This window comes from Macaca mulatta, chromosome 1 (assembly GCF_049350105.2).
Source record: "Macaca mulatta isolate MMU2019108-1 chromosome 1, T2T-MMU8v2.0, whole genome shotgun sequence".
Taxonomy (NCBI): domain Eukaryota; kingdom Metazoa; phylum Chordata; class Mammalia; order Primates; family Cercopithecidae; genus Macaca; species Macaca mulatta.
The window spans coordinates 239613398-239636455 of record NC_133406.1 but is presented as its reverse complement, the minus strand read 5'-3'; the positions used below and the strand labels follow the sequence as shown (position 1 = coordinate 239636455).

The window sequence follows — 23058 nt, the reverse complement described above, 5'->3', positions numbered from 1 at the left end:
CTAAAAATACAAAATTAGCTGGGCGTGGTGGCGGGCGCCTGTAATCCGAGCTACTCGTGAGGCTGAGGCAGGAGAATCGCTTGAACCCGGGAAGCGGGGGTTGCGGTGAGCCAGGATAGCACCATTGCACTCCAGCCGGGGCAAAAAAAGCGAAACTCTGTCTCAAAAAACAAAAACAAAAAATGCGGGGAGGCGGTTTCAGGGATAAAAGTGGGGAATCCTCGGAGCTTTTCCAGCTGGCCTTCCCGGTTGCCCTTTGCAGCGCTTGGTGCCCCTGTGCCGGCCTTCGAGGGCCGCTCCTTCCTGGCCTTCCCCACCCTACGCGCCTACCACACTCTGCGCCTGGCGCTAGAATTCCGGGCGCTGGAGCTTCAGGGGCTGCTGCTGTACAATGGTAACGCCAGGGGCAAGGACTTCCTGGCCTTGGCACTGCTGGATGGCCGCGTGCAGCTCAGGTGGGCGGGGAGGGGGCGGGGCCGGGGTAGCTCAGGGGGCGGGGCGGGGCAGCTCAGGTGGGCGGGGAGTGGGCGTGGCCGGAGTAGCGCAGGGGGCGGGGCCGGGGTAGCTCAGGGGGCAGGGCGGGGGGCGGGGCCGGGCGACGGTTCTGAGCACCTGCTTCGCCATCAGGTTTGACACCGGTTCGGGGCCCGCAGTGCTGACCAGTGCGGTGCCGGTAGAGCCGGGCCGGTGGCACCGCCTGGAGCTGTCGCGGCATTGGCGCCGGGGCACCCTCTCGGTGGATGGTGAGACCCCCGTTCTGGGCGAAAGCCCCAGTGGCACCGACGGCCTCAACCTGGACACAGATCTCTTTGTGGGCGGTGTACCGGAGGACCAGGCTGCTGTGTGAGTCCCCTGGAGGGTGGTGTGGCCCCGGCCCTTTGGGGTCCTGGTGTGCAAGGTGGCTTTGCCTGTGACCCCTGAGCCCTGACCCGGCGTCCCTCCTGGTGGCAGGGCACTGGAGCGGACCTCCGTGGGCGCCGGCCTGAGGGGCTGCATCCGTTTGCTGGACGTCAACAACCAGCTCCTGGAGCTCGGCATTGGGCCGGGGGCTGCCACCCGAGGCTCCGGCGTGGGCGAGTGCGGGAGCCACCCCTGCCTGCCCAACCCCTGCCGTGGCGGGGCCCTGTGCCAGGCCCTGGAGGCTGGGAGGTTCCACTGCCAGTGCCCGCCCGGCCGCGTCGGTGAGAGTGGGGCTGGGGCGGGTGGGAGTGGGACCTCGGGGCCTGTGGGCGGTACCCAACCGACACCTCCTGGGACCTTGGTCTTGTCTTCCTCCATCCAGGACCAACCTGTGCCGATGAGAAGAGCCCCTGCCAGCCCAACCCCTGCCACGGGGCGGCGCCCTGCCGTGTGCTGCCCGAGGGTGGTGCCCAGTGCGAGTGCCCCCTGGGGCGTGGGGGCACCCTCTGTCAGACAGGTCGGGGGTGTGGAGCTCTCAGGGCAGGGGGTAGGGGTGGGGTCAAACGTTTGGGTGGGTACGGGTTCTAGGTAGCATTGCAGTTAGGATGCGGCTCAGTCTAGTTTGGGTTTTGAGTTAGGCTCTGCACGCGGCTGGCATGGGGTGCAGGAGGCCCTGGGGGTCAGGACTGAAGCCTTGGTGACTCTCCCTACAGCCTCGGGGCAGGACGGCTCTGGGCCCTTCGTGGCTGACTTCAACGGCTTCTCCCATCTGGAGTTGAGAGGCCTGCACACGTTTGCACGGGACCTGGGGTCGGTGGGGCAGGAGCGGGGAAGGGCCGGCCTCCACCTCTGTCTATCCCGTGGGGAGAGGACAGCGAGACACCCCAACTCCCCATGACCCCAGGGAGAAGATGGCGCTGGAGGTCGTGTTCCTGGCACGAGGCCCCAGTGGCCTTCTGCTCTACAACGGGCAAAAGACGGACGGCAAGGGAGACTTCGTGTCGCTGGCACTGCAGGACCGCCGCCTGGAGTTCCGCTACGACCTGGGCAAGGGGGCGGCGGTCATCAGGTGGGCCGGCAAGGGTGGCTGTGGGAGGCCTGGGGCACTGGCCTGGGGCTGGAGCACCAACAGGTCGCTCGGGCCGTGGGGGGTCAGGCGGCCGGTGGCGGCCAGAGCCCACTCACACTGACCCCTCCTCACCAGGAGCAAGGAGCCAGTCACCCTGGGAGCCTGGACCAGGGTCTCACTGGAGCGAAACGGCCGCAAGGGTGCTATGCGTGTGGGCGACGGCCCCCGCGTGTTGGGGGAGTCCCCGGTGAGTGCTCTGGGCTGTGAGGGGACTCCCGCTGCTGCCTGCTCTTCCTCCTCGGGCGGCAGCCCCGCCCCTGCCGGCGCTCACGGAGCTGTTTTTCTGTCCTGTTCTCTTGGCCGCCTGCCCTGTCCTCTGCCTCCTCTGCCTCCCTGCTCTCTGCTCTCGCTCTGCAACCCCACCCACTCTTCGGAGGCCAGAAGTCCCGTAAGGTACTGTCGGCCTCTCATCCGCTCACATCTCTGGCGCCTCCACCCCCGGGGTAGCTCCTCCCCACTAAGGACCCTGCCATTTCTGTGTGATTAACACTGCCCCCTAGATAGGCAATGGGCGGCTGGGTAGGGGGGTGCGTGCAACTGCCTGGGCCCTGGGTCTGCACCGTGGGTGGGCTCTGCACAGCCCCTCACCCGCTGTCCCCGCAGGTTCCGCACACTGTCCTCAACCTGAAGGAGCCGCTCTATGTGGGGGGAGCCCCTGACTTCAGCGAGCTGGCCCGTGCTGCTGCCGTGTCCTCTGGCTTCAACGGTGCCATCCAGCTGGTATGTGGGGGTGGGGCGTCCCACCGGCCTCCAGGGTGGGCGGGTGGCAGGCGGGACAAGGCTCTCACTCTGCCCCGCAGGTCTCCCTGGGAGGCCGCCAGCTGCTGACCCCGGAGCACGTGCTGCGGCAGGTGGACGTCACATCCTTCGCAGATCACCCCTGCACCCGGGCCTCAGGCCACCCCTGCCTCAACGGGGCCTCCTGTGTCCCGAGGGAGGCTGCCTATGTGTGCCTGTGTCCCGGGGGATTCTCAGGGCCACACTGCGAGAACGGTGAGCCTGGCACAGGGCAGGGGGTAGAGGCTGGACGGGCCCAGAGCCCACGAGGCCCACCCTCACCTGCCTGTCTCACAGGGCTGGTGGAGAAGTCGGCAGGGGACGTGGATACCCTGGCCTTTGACGGGCGGACCTTTGTCGAGTACCTCAACGCTGTGACCGAGAGGTAACGTGCCATCCTCTGCTGGCCGCTGGTCCCGTCTGTGCCCTCGGGGCGGGACACCAGACCCCCACACGCCTTCGCTCCGAGGCCAGGAGGGGCGGCCCGGCACTGCCACCTCTGTCCTCCCACCTCTCACTGTCTGTCTCTTTGTTTCCAAGCGAACTGGCCAATGAGATCCCCGTGTGAGTAGAGCTCGGCCCCCGCCTGCTCCCTCTCACTCCCACCCCTCCCTCCATCCTTCCTGGTGGGGAGCACAGTCCTGAGCCCCCCAGTCCGTCCCCCGTGGTGGAGGATGGGGGTCCGGCGCTGTTTTGTGGCAAGAGGCTGTTTCCTGCCTCAGAAGTGCAGTCGCCCCTCCCAGGGCACAGGCCGAGGGTCGCCCCACAGCCAGCCCCCACCACGGAGGCTACACACATGTGTGCGCACATGCATGCGTGTCTGTGTCCGTGTCCGTGTGCACGTCCGTGTGTGTGAACATGCAGGTGTCTGTAGGTGCGTGTCTATGTATATGGGGTGGATGTGCAGGTGTACGTGTGTGAATATATAGCCGTGTGTGCATGGCCCCATGTATATGTGTGTGTGGGGGGGAGACATGCAGCTTTGTGTCTGTGTGTGTCTGTGTGTGCATGGGTCCGTGTATGTGCGTGTATATATGGGGGTATATGTAGATGTGTGTGTGTGAACAGGTGTAAGTGGGGAGCATTCAGGTGTGTCTGTGTGTGTTCATGTACACGTGTGTATGTGTGTGGACATGCAGGTGCGTGTGTCCGTGTGTAGATCTGCATGCATGCACAGACGCGTGTGTGTACCGGGGCATCTGAGCCCCTGGTCTCCATTTCATGCCACCCTACGCCTACCTCCTTGATCTCTGTGCCCAGCCTTGGCCGTGCTCCTGCTGTCTGCACGTGGGTGTCTGTGCCCTCGCGTGTCCGCACACGCATGTTTAAGTGTCCTTGCTGGGGCTCTTTGGTGGGCAGGCCTATGATCCTCGAGGTCACGTGTGTCTTCTGTGGGCGCCTGCTCCTTGCAGCCCACAGTGTTGGGGAGGGTTTGCATTGGCGCGCTTGTCCCCTGCTCACCTGCCTCCCTCTCTTCCTGCTTCTAAGCCCCGAAACTCTGGAGTCCGGGGCCCTTCACAGGTGAGCACGTGGCAGCAGCGCCTGCAGATCCCCGGCTGGCCCGTCTGTCCTCGCACCTCTCTCTCTGATCTCTCTCTGCCAAGCTGCCCCCGTCTCCATCCCTCTTCTCCCTCCCACTGTCGGTGTCTGCCCACCAGCCACCCCTGGGTCCCGTCACCAGCCCTTGTGGCCTCTGCTGCCGGAGCCCTTGTCCTCCCACCTCCCCCACCCTGTCCTGTTGCCACCTTCCTAGAGGCCCTGACCTGCCCTCTGCCCTCCAGCGAGAAGGCACTGCAGAGCAACCATTTTGAACTGAGCTTGCGCACCGAGGCCACGCAGGGGCTGGTGCTCTGGAGTGGCAAGGCCACGGAGCGGGCGGACTACGTGGCACTGGCCATTGTGGACGGCCACCTGCAGCTGAGCTACAACCTGGGCTCCCAGCCCGTGGTGCTGCGTTCCACCGTGCCCGTCAACACCAACCGCTGGTTGCGGGTCGTGGCACATAGGTGAGTAGGGAACCCAGCATGCCGAGAATAGTGGTGAGGGCTGCCCACACTTGCCCAGCTGGGCTGTGTCCAGCCACTTATGGCCGGGGGTCAGGGAGGACAAGCCTTGCTGCCTGAGCCGAGGTCGCTGCCAGTGGGAGGAGGAAGGGCCGAGAAGATGCAGGAGAAGCAGTGATCAGCTTCCAGGCCTGAAAGGCATCCCAGCCCTGCCCAGAGCCTGCTGGGGGTTGCTCTGGTCCGAGCCTGGCCATCACCTCCAGCAAAGCTTGAGCTGCGGGAATGTCCCCCGCCTTGGCTCCTAGTGCTCTCCTTGGGGTCAAGGCCAGCCCATCCTTGCCCCCAGGGGTGACACCTGGGGGGTCCCCCAGGCTGAGGCACCTGCAGGGCATAGGAAGGATGCAGGGTTTACAGTCTAGAGGAGGCAGAGGGAGCTCTGGGCCCTGATGGTCTCCCCCTCCCCGTACCCCCAGGGAGCAGAGGGAAGGTTCCCTGCAGGTGGGTAATGAGGCCCCTGTGACCGGCTCCTCCCCGCTGGGTGCCACGCAGCTGGACACTGATGGAGCCCTGTGGCTTGGTGAGTGTTTTGGGGAGACTAGGGAGGGATACCCAAGGGTCTCATAATATCAAGGGACAGACTTCACCCCCCAGGGCCCACCTTGAGTCAGGGTGCATGTGAGTTGGCGGGCTGGGCTCTCTCTTCTCCCGCTGTAGCCCCTGCAGTTCCCAGTGCCGTGGGGCCAGGAGGCGGGGGCCCAGGTGTGGTCCCCCTGCTGGTCACCTGCTTGTCGGGGTGCCCGTGAGTCCCTCTGCCCATCAGCATCACTGAGTCACAGCCGGGTGACTCCTACTGTCTGTGCTGCAGGGGGCCTGCCGGAGCTGCCCGTGGGCCCAGCACTGCCCAAGGCCTACGGCACGGGCTTCGTGGGCTGCCTGCGGGACGTGGTGGTGGGCCAGCGCCCGCTGCACCTACTGGAGGACGCCATCGCCAAACCAGAGCTGCGGCCCTGCCCCGCCCCATGAGCTGGCACCAGAGCCCCACGCCCGCTGTAATTATTTTCTATTTTTGTAAACTTGTCGCTTTTTGATATGATTTTCTTGCCTGAGTGTTGGCCGGAGGGACTGCTGGCCCGGCCTCCCTTCCGTCCAGGCAGCCGCACTGCAGACAGACCTGGTGCCGAGGGACTGACAGGCGAGGTGGCAGCGTGGAGGGCTTGGCGTGGATGGCAGCCTCAGGACACACACCTCTGCCTCAGGGCGCTGAGCCCCCCCTTGCACTGCGCCTCCCCCACGGTGTCCCCGCCAGGAAGCAGCCCCGGCCCCTGAATCACCCTCGCTCTGTCAGGTGGGGCTTGCGTCCCGGAGAGGAAGGGGCTGCTGAGGTCTGAGGGGGCCTTTCCTCCGGGTGCCCCCACAGGGCCTTTCCAAGCCCTTATTTGAGCTGCTCCTTCCTGTGTGTGCTCTGGGCCCTGCCTTGGCCTCCTATGCCAATACTGTGACTTCGAAACAATGTTACTGCTGGGCAGCTCTGCGTCCCTCCCCGTGCTGCCTGAACCAGCCCCAGGCTGCTGAGAAGCAGAGGCCAGACCAGGGCCGGTCTAGGTGCCCTGACCCTCAGCTGGCCCTGCCCAGCCACCCTGGATGCGGCCGTGTCCCTCTGCCACACCCCAGGCCCTGTGAGGGGCTATCGAGGGGAGCTCACTGTGGGGTGCAGTTGACCTCTGCTGCCTGCCTGGGTATCTGGGTCTGGCCACCGGCCGTGTTCTTCGTGTATTGATTTTATTTGACCCTGGAGTGGTGGGTCTCATCTTTCCCGTCTCGCCTGAGAGCAGCTGAGGGCTGCCTCACTGCAAACCCTCCCCACAGCATCAGTGACGGTCATCCTTGTCTCAGAACGACCAGTGGCCAGCCAGTGTCTGACCAAGGTCAAGGGGCAGGTGCAGGGGTGGCAGGGATGGCTCCGAAGCCAGAAATGCCTTAAACTGCAACGTCCCATCCCTTCCTCACCCCCATCCCATCCCCACCCCCAGCCCCAGCCCTCGCCCAGTCCTCCTAGGAGCAGCACCCGATGAAGCGGGCGGCGGGGAGGCTGGGCGCCCTGTTACTAACTCTAGTACATTTCTGTGTCGATCGCTGTGAAATAAAGTCTGAAAACTTTGAAAGCATTGCTTGTGTCCGTCGTCACCAGCGCCCTGGCCTGGCTTGTGTCCGTCCTCACCAGCGCCCTGGCCTGGCTTGGGTCTGTCCTCACCAGCGCCCTGGCCTGGCGGCTTCTTGCTCAGCTTTGTGGTGGGAGCGCAGACTTGGAGCTTCCTTGGGTGGCCCTGGATGGAGCCAGGCCCTGCACAGGGGCTCCTTGTGGCTGATGAGGCCCTGAGTGGGGAGCACACAACGTGGAGCACCGTGGGGGGCGGGGCCGTGGAGGCAGGAGGCTCTCCAGCGTGCACGTGTGGGTGTGTGTGCCTGCACACGTAATTGGCCCACGTCTGTGTCAGGGCACAGGGTTGGAAGGAGGCTGCACCCAGGGCTGGAAGGGCCTGGGGGGAGCCAGGGTGTGTGGGGCTGCTGGGCAGCCTTTTCACTGGCCCAGATGTGCAGCGCCAACCCTTGGCACTGCTGGCAGCCTGTAACCCCCAGCATAGTTGGGCTCCTGGACTCCCTCTAACCTGCTTCCTAAATTAGTGTGTGGGTGAGAGCACTGCAGAGGCTGAACCTCAGCGAAGGGCGCCGTGGCTCACACCTGTAATCCTAGCACTTTGGGAGGCTGAGGCTGGAGGATCGCTTGAGGCCAGGAGTTTGAGACCAGCTTGGGCAACATAGTGAGACCACATCTCTGCAAAAAATTTTCTTTAATTAGCCAGGCGTGGTGGTACACACCTATAGCTCCAGCTACTCGGGAGGCTGAGGCAGGAGGATCACTTGAATCCAGGAGGTTGAAGCAGCAGCGAGCTGTGATTGCACCACTGCACTCCAGCCTGGGTGACAGAGCAAGAACCTGTCTAAAAAACAAAGAGCTGGCATCCAGCACCAGCAGATGTGAGCCCTGGGGAGAAGCAGGGGAAGAAGGGGTGGGGTGTGTGACCAGCTGGGTGGCCTTTGCAAAGTGCTGGCTCTTATGAAAAATAACGAAGTGTACTTTTCTATTTTGTATTAATGATTTAAAAAAAAAAAAAAGGCCGGGTGTGGTGGCTCACACCTTGTAATCCTAGCACTTTGGGAGGCCAAGGCGGGTGGATCACCTGAGGTCAGGAGTTCAAGACCAGCCTGGCCAACATGGTGAAACCCCATCTCTACTAAAAACACAAAAATTAGCCGAGCGTGGTGGCGCATGCCTGTAATCCCAGCTACTCGGGAAGCTGAGGCACGAGAATCGCTTGAACCCGGGAGGCGGAGGTTGCAGTGAGCTGAGATCGCGCCACTGCACTCCATCGTGGGCGACAGAGCGTGACTCCATTTCAAAAAAAAGAAAAAGAAGATAATGCCCATAAGCTCCACACCCAGGTGGTCCCACGAGTCTGGGTGTTTGTTTTCTGAGCCTTTCCTCACTCGGTCCTCTGGGGATGCGCTGAGCGACCCTGTGTGCCTGGCAGGTGTCAGGCACTGGGGGTCAGGGAGGACAGAGTCCCGGAGTGGTGGCCACACACAGGTCGCTGACGGTGGGGGGCCAGGGTGGGGGCAGACCAACTTTGGGCTCCCGGAAAGGTCCAGGGAAAACATGCCCAAACCCAGACCCCAAGCATGAGCGGGGAAGGGCAGGTGAGGAGGCGCGAGGTGGGGCATGTGGTGTGGGTCCATTGGATGGTGTGCAGGGCCCTGTGTCTTGACGAAGGGAGCTTTCAGCAGAAGCGGAGGCGTAGGAGTGGCCAGAGGCCAGCGTGCAGGACAGAGGCCACAGATCAGAGCGGCAGGGGCTGGACACAGATGGGCAGGGCAGGTCCAGTGGGGCTGCGTGGGCCTGGGGAAGAGGGCTGGGGGCGCTGCCTGATGAGATGTGGGAGGCTCCCGGAGGGCTCCAAGCAGGAGAACACCAGAATTCACGAGGACGCCGCTGGCTGGGACAGGGTGCTCGGCTGCAGGGGGAGCAGAGGGAGGGATTTGAGGGAGAATGGGTGGGTCGAGGGGGGTGAGAAGAGGCGCTCAGGGAGGTGGAGATGGAGCTGGAGGCACCGAAGCTTTGGGTGGACTCGCCCTGATGCGTCTGGAGGGAGGGCCGCGCTGGGGAAGCTAGGGTCCCCTGAGTGGGGTCCAGGGGGCCGAGGGGTGCCAGGCAGGGAGAGGCTGGGCTGAAGCCTGGCGCAGGTGCCCCTGCTGGGTGTTGCCTAGCAGGGGAGAAAAAGCTCCGACGCCAGAAATGAAGGAGGGAGGAGGACCTCGGAGGGGAGGAAGAGGAGGCGCAGAACCAGGAGACGGAGTTTGGGGGAACAACCGCTGCGGAGCGCGCAGGACCCAGAGGACTCAAAGGGGACCTGGAGGGTGACGACGCCTTCGTGGCCGGGGGTGAAGAGGAGGAAAGCCGCGCGGGCGGAGAGGCGCTGGTGGGTCCCAGGCTGGAGGCTGCGGGTCTGAGAGGCTTCGGAAGCCCAGGGCAGCCCGGGCCACGCCTGAAAACGAGGGCAGCTGAGCGCACGCCAGGGAGAGGCACCCGCGTCCGGGACCGGCCGCGGTGGGAGCCAGACTCGCGAAACCGGCGGGCCTGAGGCTGGGACCTGCGCGGGGGCGGACGCGGCACAGCCGGGGGGCCGGTCCCGCGGGCCCCGCCCCGCCACGCCCCCCAGCCTGGAGCCCCGGCCCCCGTCCGCAGAGGAGACGGCCCCGGAAAAGCCAGAGGGTCTTGGAAGGGAGCGCGGGACGGAGCCGGCAACAGCGTCCGCGACCCGCGAACCGCGACCCGCGACCCGGCTCTGAAGCGGGGACGACCGGAGCTTCCGCCCGCAGCCCAACCTCCCAGGCGCCCGGCAAGACTGGCTGGCGCGGACCCTTTAAGGAAGCCGGGGGCGTGGCCCGGGGCGGGGCTTCAGGGGCGGGGCCAGGGCGGGGCCTTCGCGAAGCTGCCGGAAGGTGCGGCCCCAGAGCGCCCGCGAGCGGCGCGGTGAGACATGGCCTCGTGCAGGTGAGTCTGGCCCGCGGCGGCCCAGAATCCTGGACCCCAGGAAAAGCGCCTACGGCCTCGACGGGTGGGCGTGGCGAGATGCCACCCGGGACCTCCTCGCGCTCCCAGCTGGGTCGCCCCTCAGACCTGGGGTCCCGGACTCCTGCCGTCCTCCACCCTCAGGCCCTGCCGGGACACTCTGGTCCCTGGCCCGCCAGGCCTGGCCTGACTCAGGCGGGTGGAAAGGGCTGCAGAGGTTGGGCCTAGGTGAGGGTCAGCAGCACCCCTACCCGGGGCAAGGTGCCTTGCGGGTGGCGGGCACAGCCTCTCCCTCTGTCCTCTTACCCCGTGCCCTGCTCCAGACTCCCTTTTTGGCCACCGGGGATGCAGTCTGTTGGGGGGCACCCCGCTTTTCCTAGTCCTGAAACTGAGGCAGCAACACCAGGGGATCCTGGAGGTGAAGCCCTCTGCCCTCCCCACCCAGGCGTGGCCTGCCCACCTCCCAGGACCCGGTTCTCTCTGGAGGACTTACTTCCCTTCCAGACCCCCCGGGGCCCAGTGTAGAGGGTGGATCCCTGTCTGGTCGCGGGGCTCAGGGCCGGGGGTGCGTCGGAGCTGGGACGGGCGGCAGGTCGGGCCTGCTTCCTGCCTCCAGAGAGGGGGTGGTACGTGTACGGCAGCCGGGCACTTCCTGCCCTTTCTGCTTGACCCCTGCACCCTCCGCGTGTGCCCACATGCAGGCTCACCCTGCAGCGTGCATTGGCGGTCAGCCGGGAGCTTCGGAGGTGACAGCCACTCGTCACCACTTCCCAGCTCCAGGCGCAGCACCCAGAGCCCCTCCTCTGGAGCTTGAGGCTTGGTGAACCTGGAGCTCACAGCAGTTGCTCTGTGACCCTGAGTGACCCCCAGGTCCATGAAGGAACCAACAGGGCTCACAGGTCTTCTCCCAGCCTGAACTCAAGGTCCATAACCCAAAGTAGAGACCCTTGACCCACCCTGCCCAGCAGTGCCCCAGCAGTCAGGGGCCTGGATCGCTAGGGCAGAGGCCCAGGTGTGTGGGGGGACCCAGGCAGCCTCCAGCACGGTCTTGGGCTTCTCAGGCGTGGGAACAGTGGACTGAGTTGGATCACAGAATCTGTCCGCCCAGAGCCCCGTGCCTGTCATGTTCAGCGTCCAGCTGGAGCCCAGGAAGGAGGAGGCTACCTGTGTACTGTCCATTTCAGGCACTGGTTGGCAGGCCCCCTGGGCAGAGTGCTGGTGCCCAGGGAGAGCCATGTGCCTGTCATCGGCCTGTGACCCGGGGCCTGCCTGGGAAAGCCCGGGGCTGGACTCCGCCGCAACCTGGCCACCCCCTCCGCGCCCCGCGCTGGGACGGCCATTTGGACTGTCAGTCCTCTGGCCCCTGAGACCCTGCCCACAGCCCTATCAGGCCTGGGCAGTCCCAGCCAAATCCCGGGGTAGATCCACCATGCTGCCCCCAGCCCCCTCCTCGCGGTCTGCCACATCAGCGTCACCTCTGTGGACACCACTCGGCCCTGGGGCTCCTGTGCAGCGCGGCGGGGCTGGCAGGGTTGTGCCCCGTGCGTGTCTTGCGGCAATGATGGTGTCTGGGTCCTGGGTCCCTCAGGGGTGGACCCACCGAGCTCCTGGGTTTCCTGTGCTTCGGGGGCTGGGGAGGGAATCGTGACTGTGGCTGGTGTCGGGGGCAGAGCCCACCCTGGTTGTGGTTCCTCTGGGTCCTGAGGGGTCAGCCCTGGGGGCTGCAGGAGAGACCTGGAGGTTCTAGGGAGGGAGGTGGAACGGGCACTTCCCGTGCTCTGAGACCCTCTCCCCGGTCTGCACACCTGGCACCATCAAGATGCAGGTGTGGCCAGGCCCCAGCGTGGGGGAAAGCAGCCCCCATATGGTGTGTGTGTGTACTTGTGTGTTTGTGGGTGTATATGTGCGTGTGTGTGTGTTTGCAGCCCCCATACCGTGTGTGTGTTTTATGTGTGTATGTGTGTGTGTTTGTATATGTGTGTGTGTTTGTGTGTGTGTGTTTATGTGTGTGTGTGTTTATGTGTGTATGCCACCCCATACCGTGTATGTGTGTATTTGTGTATGTGTGTTTGTGTGTGTGTGTGTGTGTATGCCGCCCCCATACCAGGTGTGTATGTGTGTGTGTTTGTGTGTGTGTGTGTGTAATGCCGCCCCATACCAGGTGTGTGTGTTTGTGTGTGTGTGTTTGTGTGTGTATGCCACCCCATACCGTGTGTGTGTTTTTGTGTCTGTATGTGTGTGTATTTGTGTATGTTTGTATGTGTGTGTTTGTGTGTATGCGTGTTTGTGTGTGTGTGTGTTTGTGTGTGTGTGTTTATGTGTGTGTATGCTGCCCCCATACCGGGTGTGTGTGTGTGTATGCCGCCCCCATACTGGGTGTGTATGTGTGTTTATATGTGTGTGTGTGTGTATGTGTCTGTGTGTGTGTGTGTGTATGTACATTGACAAGCCATTCACGAACCCTGCAACCCACACTTCTCCTCAGGGGGAGTCCCAGTGTCCCAGGGCTGGAGCCGTCCCCACTACGGATGAGACACGAAGACCAGGGCCATGCAGGGAGCTGCAGCAGCCGGTGGCCGGTCTGGGTCAGGGTGACCTCTTGGGTGACTTCATCTGTCTGGTGTCATTAGACCTGTTGGGGGACCTTGGGGGTCTGAAACCCAGTGTGTCCTGCCCACGGCCAGTCCCCTCGCCCCTCCCGCTGTGGGCCCTGTCACCAGGGTAGAGCTGAGCCACTGGCCCACCGTGGAGCCAGGACCGCTTCGGCACAGAGGTGACCCTGGGCCCTCTAGAGAGGGTCCAGGCCTTCCAAACCTCTCCTGCCTGAGCAGCACCACGAGAGGGAGGGATGGGAGCTGGGAACCTGGGCCGCGCCCTCTTCCCCCACGCCTGCTGGGCACCCAGCTCCACCTCCAGGCCCAGGTGTGAGGCCCACACTCAGCCTGGGATTGCACTGGGCTGGCCGGGAGCGGGGAGTGGGGATGCGGTGATGCTGGGGGCGGTGGTGTGATCTGCTGCAGCCTCGGGGCCCCGCCCCTGGAGATTTCCACGCGACAGACTTGGTGGCGGCTTTCGGGCAGGAGGAGGGGTTGGAAAGTGTGATGGAGGAGTCACATGAGGTCCCTCCCCAGCTCTGTGTCTCCACCCCTGTCCCTGCCTGCACACCCTGGGCGTCGCCCGTCTTGGGGTGGAGGCTGAGGCTGTGGGGCTGGGGAGGGGCAGCAGGTGTGGGATGTGGTTCAGCAGAGTGGGCAGCCCAGGCCGGGGCTGGAAGCTGCCTCCTGGGTTCCCGTCCGTTCCCCTGGCCCCGCAGCATTTCAGTGCCGGCCCGGGGATGCGCTTACCCTTTCCCGGTGGCCTCACCTGCTCTCCTGTGACTGGCCCTGGAGGTCACCACGTGGCACTCCTCCTCCAGGAAGCCTTCCCTGGTAGCCTCCCCCATGGCCACTGAGTGGGAACTGCCCCCAGGTCTGGCTCCCCCATGGAGCTAGTTTCATGGGAAGGAGCTTAGGGCGCCAGGCCCAGCAAGTGCCCAGGACGTGCCTGGCGGGCGATCCCCCCTTCCCCACAGGCCAGGTGTAGATGGAGGTGTTGCTCACTGCTGGGTGGCCGTGCACAGATCATCTGAGCTCCTGAGCCTCCCTGAACCAGTGTGCAGGCCCTGGGGCGCCATGAGGCTGGAAGGGGGCCGACCTCACGGGCTCTTGTCTAGAGGCGAAGACACAGGGAGAGAGTGAACGCAAATGTGGGTGCTGCCTGCCATTATCAGCGCTGAATGCAGAAGCAGGGACAGGGATGGGGCTGCAGGGCCAGCCCGGGAGGGCCCCTCTGGAGGTGTGTGCCGTACCTCATGGGGCAGGCCCAGCAGGCTGGCCAGGCCCGGGTGGACAGAATTTTGCGTTTCCCGAGAGCCGTGGCTTGGCTATGGGGTCAGAGTCAGGCAGAACGGAACCAATAGTCCCGGCAGGCCGAGGCGGTCGGGGGAGAAGTGGTCAGCTCTGGGCACCCTTTTTTTTTTTTTTTTTTTTTGAGATGGAGTCTCGCTGTGTTGCCCAGGCTCTAGTGCAGTGGCGTGATCTCGGCTCACTGCAAGCTCCGCCCCCGCCCGGGTTCACGCGGTTCTCCTGCCTCAGCCTCCAGAGTAGCTGGGATTACAGGTGTGCGCCACCACGCCTGGCTAATTTTTGTATTTTTAGTAGAGACGGAGTTTCACTATGTTGGCCAGACTGGTCTTGAACTCCTGACCTCGTGATCCACCCTGCTGGGATTACAGGCGTGAGCCACTGCGTGTGGCCTCTGGGCACCTTTTGAAGGTAGGACGAGAGGAACTGATGGATCGGAGCCGGTGGGGAGTGCCAAGGGGGGCCGGAGGCAGGGCCGCCACCCTTGCCCGCGTGGGGAAGATGAAGAACGGGGTGTGGGGGGCGGGGACAAGACCAGGAGCTTTGGGTTTTGAAGATGGTGGGAACGAGGTGCTGCTGGCTTTTTCCAAACGAAGCTACTGAAACCAGGTGTCTGAGTTTGGAGCTCAGAGCAGAGGTGGCGCTGGACGGGCTGAGGCTCTGCACAGACAGAAGAGCCAGGGCCTGTGGGCTCCCATCGAGGAGGAGGAGGACAAAGGGCCCTGGCCAGGGCAAGGTGGGAAGCCGGGAAACGCAGCCTCCGCACAGCCACGCGGAGAAGGCGCCGTTGGAAGGAGGTGGCACGGATGGCCTTGGAGGCTGCTGAGGACCGGCTGGGCCCCAAGGTCCATGGGGACCCTGAGAGCCACGTCCTCTGTGGGCTTGGAGGGCGGGACACAGCTCTGGAGACACGGGAGAGGACTGGCCGTGCTGACCAGCACCACAGTGTTCCTGAGTGGCGGCAAAGTTGCTGTTGCTGAATTTTATTATTATTATTTCATTTATTTTTATTTTTTGAGACGGAGTTTTGCTGTTGTTGCCCAGGCTGGAGTGCAGTGGCGCGATCTCGGCTCACCGCAACCTCCGCCTCTCAGGTTCACGTGATTCTCCTGCCTCAGCCTCCCGAGTAGCTGGGACTACAGGCACCATCACGCCCAGCTAATTTTGTGTTTTTAGTAGAGACGGGGTTTTACCATGTTGGCCAGGCTCGTCTCGAACTCCTGACCTCAGGTGATCTGCCTGCCTCGGCCTCCCGAAGTGCTGGGATTTCAGGCGTGAGCCACCGTGCCCGGCCATGAATTTTAATTCATTCACATTTACAAATCACACAGCCATACATGCTTCTTCCGAGAGAAGCTGTGCTCAGAGGGGAGCAGAGGGACAGGAGCTGCAAGGAGTGGAGGCAGGGCCCGAAGGAGGAGGAGGAGCTGGGGCCCCAGGAGAGGGACCTGGCCAGGGTGGGCTGGAGCCGGGGATGGGGTCCCTCCTATCCCCTTCCCTCCCTCCCTCGCCCCCCTTCCCTCCTTCCCCCTTCTGCCCCTCTTTCCCTCCCCTTCCCTCCCTCCCTCCCCGCTTCCCTCCATCCCCTCCTTCCCTCCACCCCTCCCTCCCTCCCTCCCTCCCTCCCTCCCTCAGTCACTCACTCTTTTTTGCTGACATTCTGGCCTCTGGGGCTGCCACCCGAGTACAATGTAGTCCTAGGCTCTGGAGTCCTGTGCCTCGAAAGTAAGGGGCAGTTGTGATCTCGGACGTGGGCTCCAGGGCAGCCCTGACCTCGTGGGGGGCTGTGGACGAGGAGGGTCCTGGGAACAGGGTGGCTGTTCACCAGGAAGGGGCAGGGCTGCAGCCTCAGCCTCCCCTCCAGGTGCTGGCAGCACCAGCCTCTGCCTGCGTGGGGCCCCGAGGTTTGCAGAGCCAAAGTCCAGCTCCTCAGTGACACCCCCAAGCTTCCTGACCTGCCCCGCCTGAGACACAGAGCGAGGCTCCCTGGGGCTGCACAGGCATCTGCTGGCCTCTCGCCCCCCTCCCTGTGCACCCACCCGTCACTCTGTCGAGTGTCTCAGTCCCAGTGTTACGGCCCCGTCCCTCTGTCGAGTGTCTCAGCCCCAGTGTTACGGCCCCGTCCCTCTGTCGAGTGTCTCAGTCCCAGTGTTACGGACCTGGGACGCTGCAGTGCGGGGAACAGCTTCTGTCCTCCGGGAGATGAGAACCTGTCGTCAGGCAGCTGGGTTGCTGAAACAGTGACCATAAGCTGGGCAGGCAGGCAGCTCCTTCCCTCAGCTCTGGAGGCTGGAAGTCCGAGATCCTGGCCGTGGAGGTTGCAGGGTGGAGTGGATGGAGCTGCTGAGAGCCTCGGGGGCGTGTGGAGAAGGAGGGAGCCCCACTGGCCCCAGGCCCTGCCACTTGGGGGAGAATTCCAGCCCGTCCGTGTCCCTGGGACCCCACAGCCCCTGGCCAGTGACCATTCCTGGCTTTGAGCACAGTGGCCTCAAGCCACCATCGTGGGTGTTACCATGGAAACAGTGAGGGAGGTTTGTGTGGGGCCAGACTCCTCCTCTGGGCACTGACCTGCTCTCCCCACTCCGGGTGGCTCCACCCCGAGGTCCGCGGGGTGGAGGCGGAGCAGCTGTTCCTCTCCAGGGGTCAGTGTGGGAACTTCCTTGCCAGGCCCAGCGAGAGCAGCCCCGGGGGCTTCATGGTGTCCGTCAGGGCATGGACAGGCTCTGGTTGAAGGCCTTGTGGGGTCTGGACGTCCTCAGCTGGGGGCCTGGGGCAATTCACACCTGGGTCCTCCTGGAGGGCCGGTGGGCAGCTTCCTGGACACAAGGCCTTGGTGCAGGGGGCCGACGCGCTGGGAAGGTTGTGAGAGTTGGACGTGGTGCTGGGCGGCCTCTGGGCGGGAAGGAACTATTTAGAGAGGCCTTTGGGGAGGCCTCATTGAGTCAGGGGCTCCGCAGGACCCTTTCCTGCCCTGTGAGGGGCCTGGGGACAGGCAGGGCTTCCGGGGCTGTGACTGTGTTGCCAGAGCCTGGGGGTGCAGCTCCGGTGCCTGCTGGGCTGCCAGGACCCCACGTCAGAGTGGTGAGCTCTGGCCCGGCATCCATGTGTCTGTCAGCACGCATGTGTGTGTTCGTGTGTTCATGTGTTTGTGTGTGTTTGTGTGTGTTCATATGTGTGCGTATGTTCGGGTGCACACACGTGCGTGTGCATGTGTGCATGTTCGTGTGTCGTGTGTTCATGTGTGTGGTCGTGTGGTCGTGTGTTCATGTGTGTTTGGGTACGCATGTGTTTATGTGTGCTCATGTGTTCATGTCTGTGTGTCGTGTGTTCATGTGTTCGTGTGTGTGTTTATGCATGTGTTTGTGTGTGTTTGTGTGTGAGTGTGCATGTGTGTGAGTGCACGTGCCTGCATCCTGAGGGATGGCGTCTGCTAAGCACTGGTTCAGGGCATGACTGCAGCAAAGCAGAGGGTGCAGGGTCCTGCACCTGCCTCCCCCAGGCCCCTTCCTTCAGGTCTCAGGCACTGGAGTCCAGGGTGACTCAGGGGAGCCAGTGCCTGCCCTGGCCCCATCCCTGCCCTCCTGGCTGTTGCCCTGGGCTGAGCCAGTTCCTCCAGCCTCGGTTTCCCCACTGCAGGGTCCTGCATCTACAGGGAAGGAGGCCTGGTCTGGGGAGGCCGCCCGGCCCCTCCTTGCTGAGGACCAGGCTGCCACCTGGTGGCCGCCCACCCCTGCAGCGCCCGCCTGCCTCCTGCAGGCTCCTGGGTGGGCAAGGGCCAGAAAGGTGGGCAGAGCAGCTCTGGGGCCTGGGTGGGGGCGCTGCCTGGACCCCAAGGTCTGCGTATGTCTCACTGAGCCTTCTGCCCCATCTGTGTGGGTCTCTCCCCCTCACCTGGCCAGGCCGTGGCCTCCAGCCTCACCTGAGCTCCCCTTTGCCTGGGCCAGGTAGTACCACGGGAGCTTGTCTGGCAAGGAGGCTGAGAAACTGCTGCTGCAGAAGGGGCGTCCGGGCAGCTTCCTGGTGCACGAGAGCCAGAGCAGTCCTGGGGACTTGCCGCTGTCAGTGCTGACGCAGGAGTGGGACAAGGCGCAGGGCGTGGGCTGCCAGCCACGGGTCACCCACATCTTGATTTGCTTCCAGGTGGGAGGCGGCGGTGGGCTGGGGCGGCCTCTGGGAAGGGCAGGCAGCCTTGGCCAGGCCCCTCAGCGCCGCCCCCACAGCCAGATGAGAAGTAGGACGTGGGAGACAGGGAGCACTTGGATACCCTCGGAGACCCAGTGGAGCCCGACGATGGAGAAGGCGGGGGCTGTGGTGCACCTCAAGCAGGTAGGCCCCTGCACAGGCACCAGAGCCGAGGGCACAGCCTCACCCAGGAAGGCAGCTGGGGGTCCACTGGGGTCAGGGATGACCCCCTACCAGGGGAGCCCCCAGGCGCCTGAATGGCCACGGGAAGGAGAACCTGCAAACCCCTCTGTGTGTCCTCCTGGCACGTGGCGACCTCCGTGACCCGATGAGGGCGCAGGAGCAGGCCAGGGTGGCCACGTGCAGGGGCACAGGGCCCGGGGCAGGGTGACCAGACGCAGGGGTGCGGGGCTGGGCCAGGGTGGCCAGATTCTTGGGGGGGGGGCCTGGGGCAGCTGCCCTCGGTGGGGGGGGCTGTGGTGGGGGCCGCAGGGCCCCGGGGGGCTGTGGTGGAGTCTGTAGGACTCTCAGTGGTTGTGGTGGGGTCTGCAGGGCCCCGGGGGGCTGTGGTGGAGTCTGTAGGACTCTCAGTGGTTGTGGTGGGGTCTGCAGGGCCCCGGGGGGCTGTGGTGGAGTCTGCGGGGCCCTGAAGTGTTGTGGGGTCTGCGGGGCCCTGGGTCCCCCTGAACTTAGACGCAGGCCTCTCCCTGGCAGCCCCTCAAGGCCACAAGGATCAGTGCTCGGAGCCTGGAGCGCTGTGTGCAGGAGCTTAGCAGGGCCACCGATGCCAGCGGGAAGGCCAGGCAGGGCTTCTGGGTGGAGTTCGAGGTGTGTCCTGACCTCTGCGACCCTCAGACTCTGTCCCCTGGGGCTGGGAGCACAGGGTCCGGGACTGTAGGGTCCAGCCCTGCGGGGCTTAGCGGGCGTTCTCCCCATGTGCGGAGACGAGAGATTGTAATAAAGACACAAGACAGCGATAAAGAGAAAGCAGCTGGGCCCAGGGAACCACTGCCATCAAGACACGGAGATCGGTAGTGGCCCCGAACGGCTGGGGGCGCTGATATTTAATGGATACAAGACAAGGGGGCAGGGTAAGGAGGGTGAATCTTCTAAGTGATTGACAAGGTGAAGCAAGTCACGTGATCACGGGACAGGGGGCCCTTCCCTTTTAGGTATCAGAAGCAGAGCGAAGGCAGCACACCTCAGCGTTTTCTTCTCTGCACTTACAAGAGAGATCAAAGGCTTTAAGACTTTCACTATGTCTTCTATCGCTGTCCTCTACGCACTTCAAAGAGGAACCAGGAGTACGGGAGGAGCATGAAGGTGGACGAGGAGCGTGACCACTGAAGCACAGCACCACAGGGAGGGGTTCTGGCCTCCGGATGACTGCGGGCAGCCCTGGATGATATCCAGCCTCCCACAAGAAGCTGGTGGAGCAGAGCGTTCCCTGACTCCTCCAAGCAAAGGAGACTCCCTTTCGCGGTCTGCTAAGTAACGGGTGCCTTCCCAGACACTGGTGTTATCGCTTGACCAAGGAGCCCTCAAGCGGCCCTTATGCGGGCGTGATAGAGGGCTCACCTCTTGTCTTCTTCGTCACTTCTCACAATGTCCCTTCAGCACCTGACCCTACACCCACCCGTTATTCCTAGGTTATATTAGTAATGCAACAAGGAGTAATATTAAAAGCTAATGATTAATAATGTTTATAATAATGATTGATAATTGCCCGTGATCATCTCTGTATCTAATTTGTATTATGACTATTCTTACTCTATTTTCTTTATTATACTGAAACAGTTTGTGCCTTCAGTCTGTTGCCTCAGCACCTAGGTTCTCTTCTGCCCACACAGGACAAGGTGGGATTGGCCATCTAGGGCTCTGGGAAGGAGCCAGGGCTGTGAACTGAAGGCTCCATCACCTCCAGATGCTGCAGCAGCAGGAATGCTGGTTCCTGTACCCTGGAAAGGAGGGGCAGAGGGTAGAGAACAAGCCCAAGAATCACTGTGAGGGCAGAGGCCAGGGCGTCACCCGTCGGGCCTGGGGAAGGTGGGGGGCAGGCCAAGCATCTGCCACCACTGACCTGAGGCTTCCCCTCCCACACCCTGGACCCTCCGTCTCTGCTCACCACGGGGTCTGCAGGCAAAGAGGCAGGGTTGGGCCCACGAGCTCTGCCCTGGAGAACTGAGCGGCACCTCCCTTCCCAGTTGACACCACCTGAGTCATCTTGCTCGACAAGGATGACAGTGGGCCTGGAGCCGACTACATCAGGGTGGGTGTGCGCAGGAGGTGGGGCCTGGGCCCATTGCTCCTGGGGGGCCCAGGAAGAACCAGGGTCCCCAGGGGAGGGGTGGGCAGCAGTCCCCAAGGGGTCCTCAGAGAGGCTGGACGGGCATAGGTCCTCAGCCCCTTGCTGGCCTGGAGTGAGGAGTGTTTTTGAGCCACCAGAGCTCCTTTGCTTAGTATTTGCATAATATTTGCATAACATTTGCATGGACTTGTTTGTCCTCTGGAAACAGCAGCAGTTGGCCTCATCCCCTTTCAGACTGACCCTGAGGAGGAGCCAGGCCATGGCAGGTGTACATTGCCACGCAGGGCTGTCTGCAGGCCGTGGTGCACCAGGAGAACACGCGTGGCATTGTCACCACCAGCAGGGAGGTGGAGCGAGGCCGGGTAGGGGCGCGGTGCCGGCACTCCCAGTGCCCATCCCACCCTGTGCATCTTCAGCTGCCCAAGGCCCTTCCCGACCAGGCCAAGGAGCCTGTGGGACGCTGTGGGAGTGGGGAGGCTCCCACAGAGCCCCGTGGCTGCACGTACACGCCTGCATCTCTGCAGGGCGCAGGGGCAGGGTGCTGGGGGGCTGCCGGCAAGGCTGATGCGAACCACTCCCCCCAGAACAAGTGTTTCCGGGACTGGCCCAGAGTTTGGCTGGGTGCATGTGGGCATCCTGGGTGAGGGCCAGGCCCGGGGCTACTGCGTGCAGGAGCTGCAGGTGTGGCGGCCGGGCCAGGTGAGCCTGGCAGCAGGGGAGCGTGCCTACCATGGACCTGCACTGGGAGACCCCCACACCTGCCTGCATCCAACCCCACCGCCTTTGGGGACTTCCACGCCCCTCAACCCAGGAGGTGCAGTTCAAGCCTGGACAGGGGTCACTGAGGTGGCCACATTCTCAGCCCGAGGCTGGCAGCCACTCCCCCCACACACCTCTCAAAACTGCAGCTTTGGTCTCCGTTGCACACCAGCGGCGCCCATTTCTGTCCCAGGCAGATTCCCTCCTGCTCCCCCCAGCCCCCGCCAGTGTGTGTGAGGGGTCCCCCAGGCCGCCATGGAGCCCTCGCATTTGGTTTTTCCTTATAGAATCACTGTCCTCACAGCCTGCTTCCCCTGCCCCAGCTTCCTCTTGCCTTCCCCAGGCACCTGAGCCACCTGGGGCCATCTCGGCGCCCCTCCCCGTTTCCTCCCTCCTCCTGCTCCACGTGGCCCCCGCAGTCCCTCCACCTGGGCACTCCCGGCAAACCCAGCTGTGCCTCAGCCTCGTCCTCCCCCCGCCCATCTCCCCCAGGGGGTCGCACTCAACGCCTGCTCCGCCCGGAGGAGCCACCGCACAGGGCGCGGCACTTCCAGTACTTCGGCTGGCCGGACTACGGCGTCCTCGGCTTCCGGGACGAGGTGAACCGGGCCCAGAGCAGCGAGCCGGGGGCCGGGCCCGTGGCGGTGCCCTTCAGGTGCGGCGGGGCGGGGCCACGCGGGACGATGCGGGCGGAGCCATCGGGTGGCGCGGGGCGCCCCCGCCCCCCACTCCCATCGAAGGCCGCCTGGTTTGTCCTCAGCGCGGGCATCGGACGCACCGGCACCATCATCGTGATTGACATCCTGGCAGACGTCATCCGCAGGCAGGTGAGCTCCTCCTCCCTGGGTGCCTCCACCCTGCCCGGCAAGCCCCGCCCCTCATCCGTAGCCCCTCCCTAAGCGCGCGTGTTCCCGGGGCTGGACCGCGAGATCGACGTCCCTATCCAGCTGGTTCGGCGGCAGCGCTCGGGGATGGTGCAGAGGGAGGCTCAGAACAAGCTCGTGCACCTGGCGCTGCAGCGATACATCCAGGGCGGGCGACTACGCCTGCGCGAGCAGGCGGGGGCGGGGCCTTGCGGGGCGGGGCCTCGCGGGCGTCGCCATGGTGACCGGCGGCCCCTCCCCACAGCTCGAGCCGCCCCAGGAGCGCGAGAACCAAAAAGTGGGCACCGCCCCCCGCGAATCGGGTTGCAGCCCCCGGCCCGCGTCTCCCCGGGCGCCCGCAGTGTGAGTGGAGAGCCGGGGCCGGGCCGGGGTCCTCCGGGAGGGACTGGGACGTGCGGGGCGCCGGGCTGAGCCGCTGCTCCGCGCGCAGGACCTCGCAGCCCTGGACGCGAACCTGCAGAGCCACGGGTGTTTGAGGAGCCCGCGTGGGGCCGGAGCCGCGGGCCGGCACTGTGTCCGGGACGGAGCCACAAGCTGTCCCCAGCTCAGGGAGGCCCAGGGGCGGCAGAGGGAGCGGCAGGCAGCGAAGCCCACCCGTGACCACATGTGAACCCGTGTGCGCCACCAGCTCAGCCACTCAGTGCGGGTCTGAGCGGCCAGGACACCAGGCTGCCCTCACAGCAGCTCCCGTCTGCCGGCCCTGCCTGCTCCCGTGGTCTGGGATGTGGCCCCATCAGTCACAAGGTGGATGTTTGTGGAGTGAGGTGGGTGTGACATATTCATGTGGCCACCCGTGCAGCGTCACGCGCCTGGCCCTGCCGATGACAAGGGTGTGGGCCTGCGTGGGCATGACCGTGTGTGTGACACAGAGTGATGTCGCTGTGACCCGTGGCTGCACTCCCCACATCACCGGCTTTGCGGCCTTCCTGTGAAGTGCTGTGTTCTCCCTTCTGTGTCTTTGTTGGGACCTGGGGCAAGGGTGGGTGTGGTGCCCACAGCCGGAGTCAGCTTCTGTGGGGCCTTCCTGAGCCCTCCCCATCCTGGATCAGAGGCCCAGCTGGTTGGAGCAGGAAGTACCTGGGCTCT

The 23058-nt window shown here is 64.1% G+C and overlaps 2 protein-coding genes and 1 long non-coding RNA gene across 14 annotated transcripts in view; 2 read left to right on the top strand and 1 right to left on the bottom strand.

Annotated features, from left to right (window-relative positions):
* Positions 1-6974, top strand: part of AGRN (agrin) — a 35837-nt gene extending 28863 nt beyond the window's left edge. For 3 of the 8 annotated variants that reach the window (XM_077980416.1, XM_028841629.2, XM_077980404.1), the window contains 13 exons: positions 263-455; positions 628-843; positions 952-1181; positions 1283-1417; positions 1614-1710; positions 1805-1969; positions 2105-2216; positions 2633-2749; positions 2830-3022; positions 3104-3191; positions 4588-4812; positions 5283-5386; positions 5675-6974. In XM_077980416.1, coding sequence (XP_077836542.1) covers positions 263-455; positions 628-843; positions 952-1181; positions 1283-1417; positions 1614-1710; positions 1805-1969; positions 2105-2216; positions 2633-2749; positions 2830-3022; positions 3104-3191; positions 4588-4812; positions 5283-5386; positions 5675-5832 — 2033 coding nt within the window. In that variant the 3' untranslated portion in view covers positions 5833-6974. Of the gene's footprint in view, positions 1-262; positions 456-627; positions 844-951; positions 1182-1282; positions 1418-1613; positions 1711-1804; positions 1970-2104; positions 2217-2410; positions 2423-2632; positions 2750-2829; positions 3023-3103; positions 3209-3346; positions 3371-4294; positions 4328-4559; positions 4817-5282; positions 5387-5674 lie in introns of all 8 variants that reach the window. The other 5 variants (XM_015110472.3, XR_013409911.1, XM_028841640.2 and 2 more) reach the window with 5 other exon arrangements.
* Positions 6975-9877: 2903 nt separating this feature from the next.
* Positions 9878-22905, top strand: LOC106992466 (uncharacterized). 4 transcript variants are annotated; one of them, XM_077981700.1, is made up of 9 exons: positions 9878-9919; positions 17980-18165; positions 19315-20024; positions 20161-20290; positions 20564-20691; positions 21581-21743; positions 21849-21915; positions 22217-22314; positions 22403-22905. In XM_077981700.1, exons 3-9 carry the CDS (start codon positions 19946-19948, stop codon positions 22446-22448), a joined length of 711 nt encoding a protein of 236 aa, XP_077837826.1. In that variant the 5' UTR covers positions 9878-9919; positions 17980-18165; positions 19315-19945; the 3' UTR covers positions 22449-22905. The 4 variants fall into 4 exon arrangements, 2 of the variants coding, with proteins under 2 accessions (XP_077837826.1, XP_077837818.1); XM_077981692.1 differs by having other exon boundaries at positions 21581-21915; XR_013410229.1 differs by lacking the exons at positions 20161-20290; positions 20564-20691; positions 21581-21743; ... (1 more) ...; positions 22217-22314; positions 22403-22905 and adding an exon at positions 14137-14250 and having other exon boundaries at positions 19194-19727.
* On the bottom strand, positions 19001-22007 carry LOC144337342 (uncharacterized). 2 transcript variants are annotated; one of them, XR_013410336.1, is made up of 3 exons: positions 21223-22007; positions 20147-20436; positions 19796-19979 (listed from the first exon to the last, which is right to left on the bottom strand). It is a non-coding gene; the product is annotated as an uncharacterized LOC144337342 (long non-coding RNA). The 2 variants fall into 2 exon arrangements; XR_013410337.1 differs by lacking the exon at positions 20147-20436 and having other exon boundaries at positions 19001-19979; positions 21646-21905.
* Positions 22906-23058: the final 153 nt, after the last annotated feature.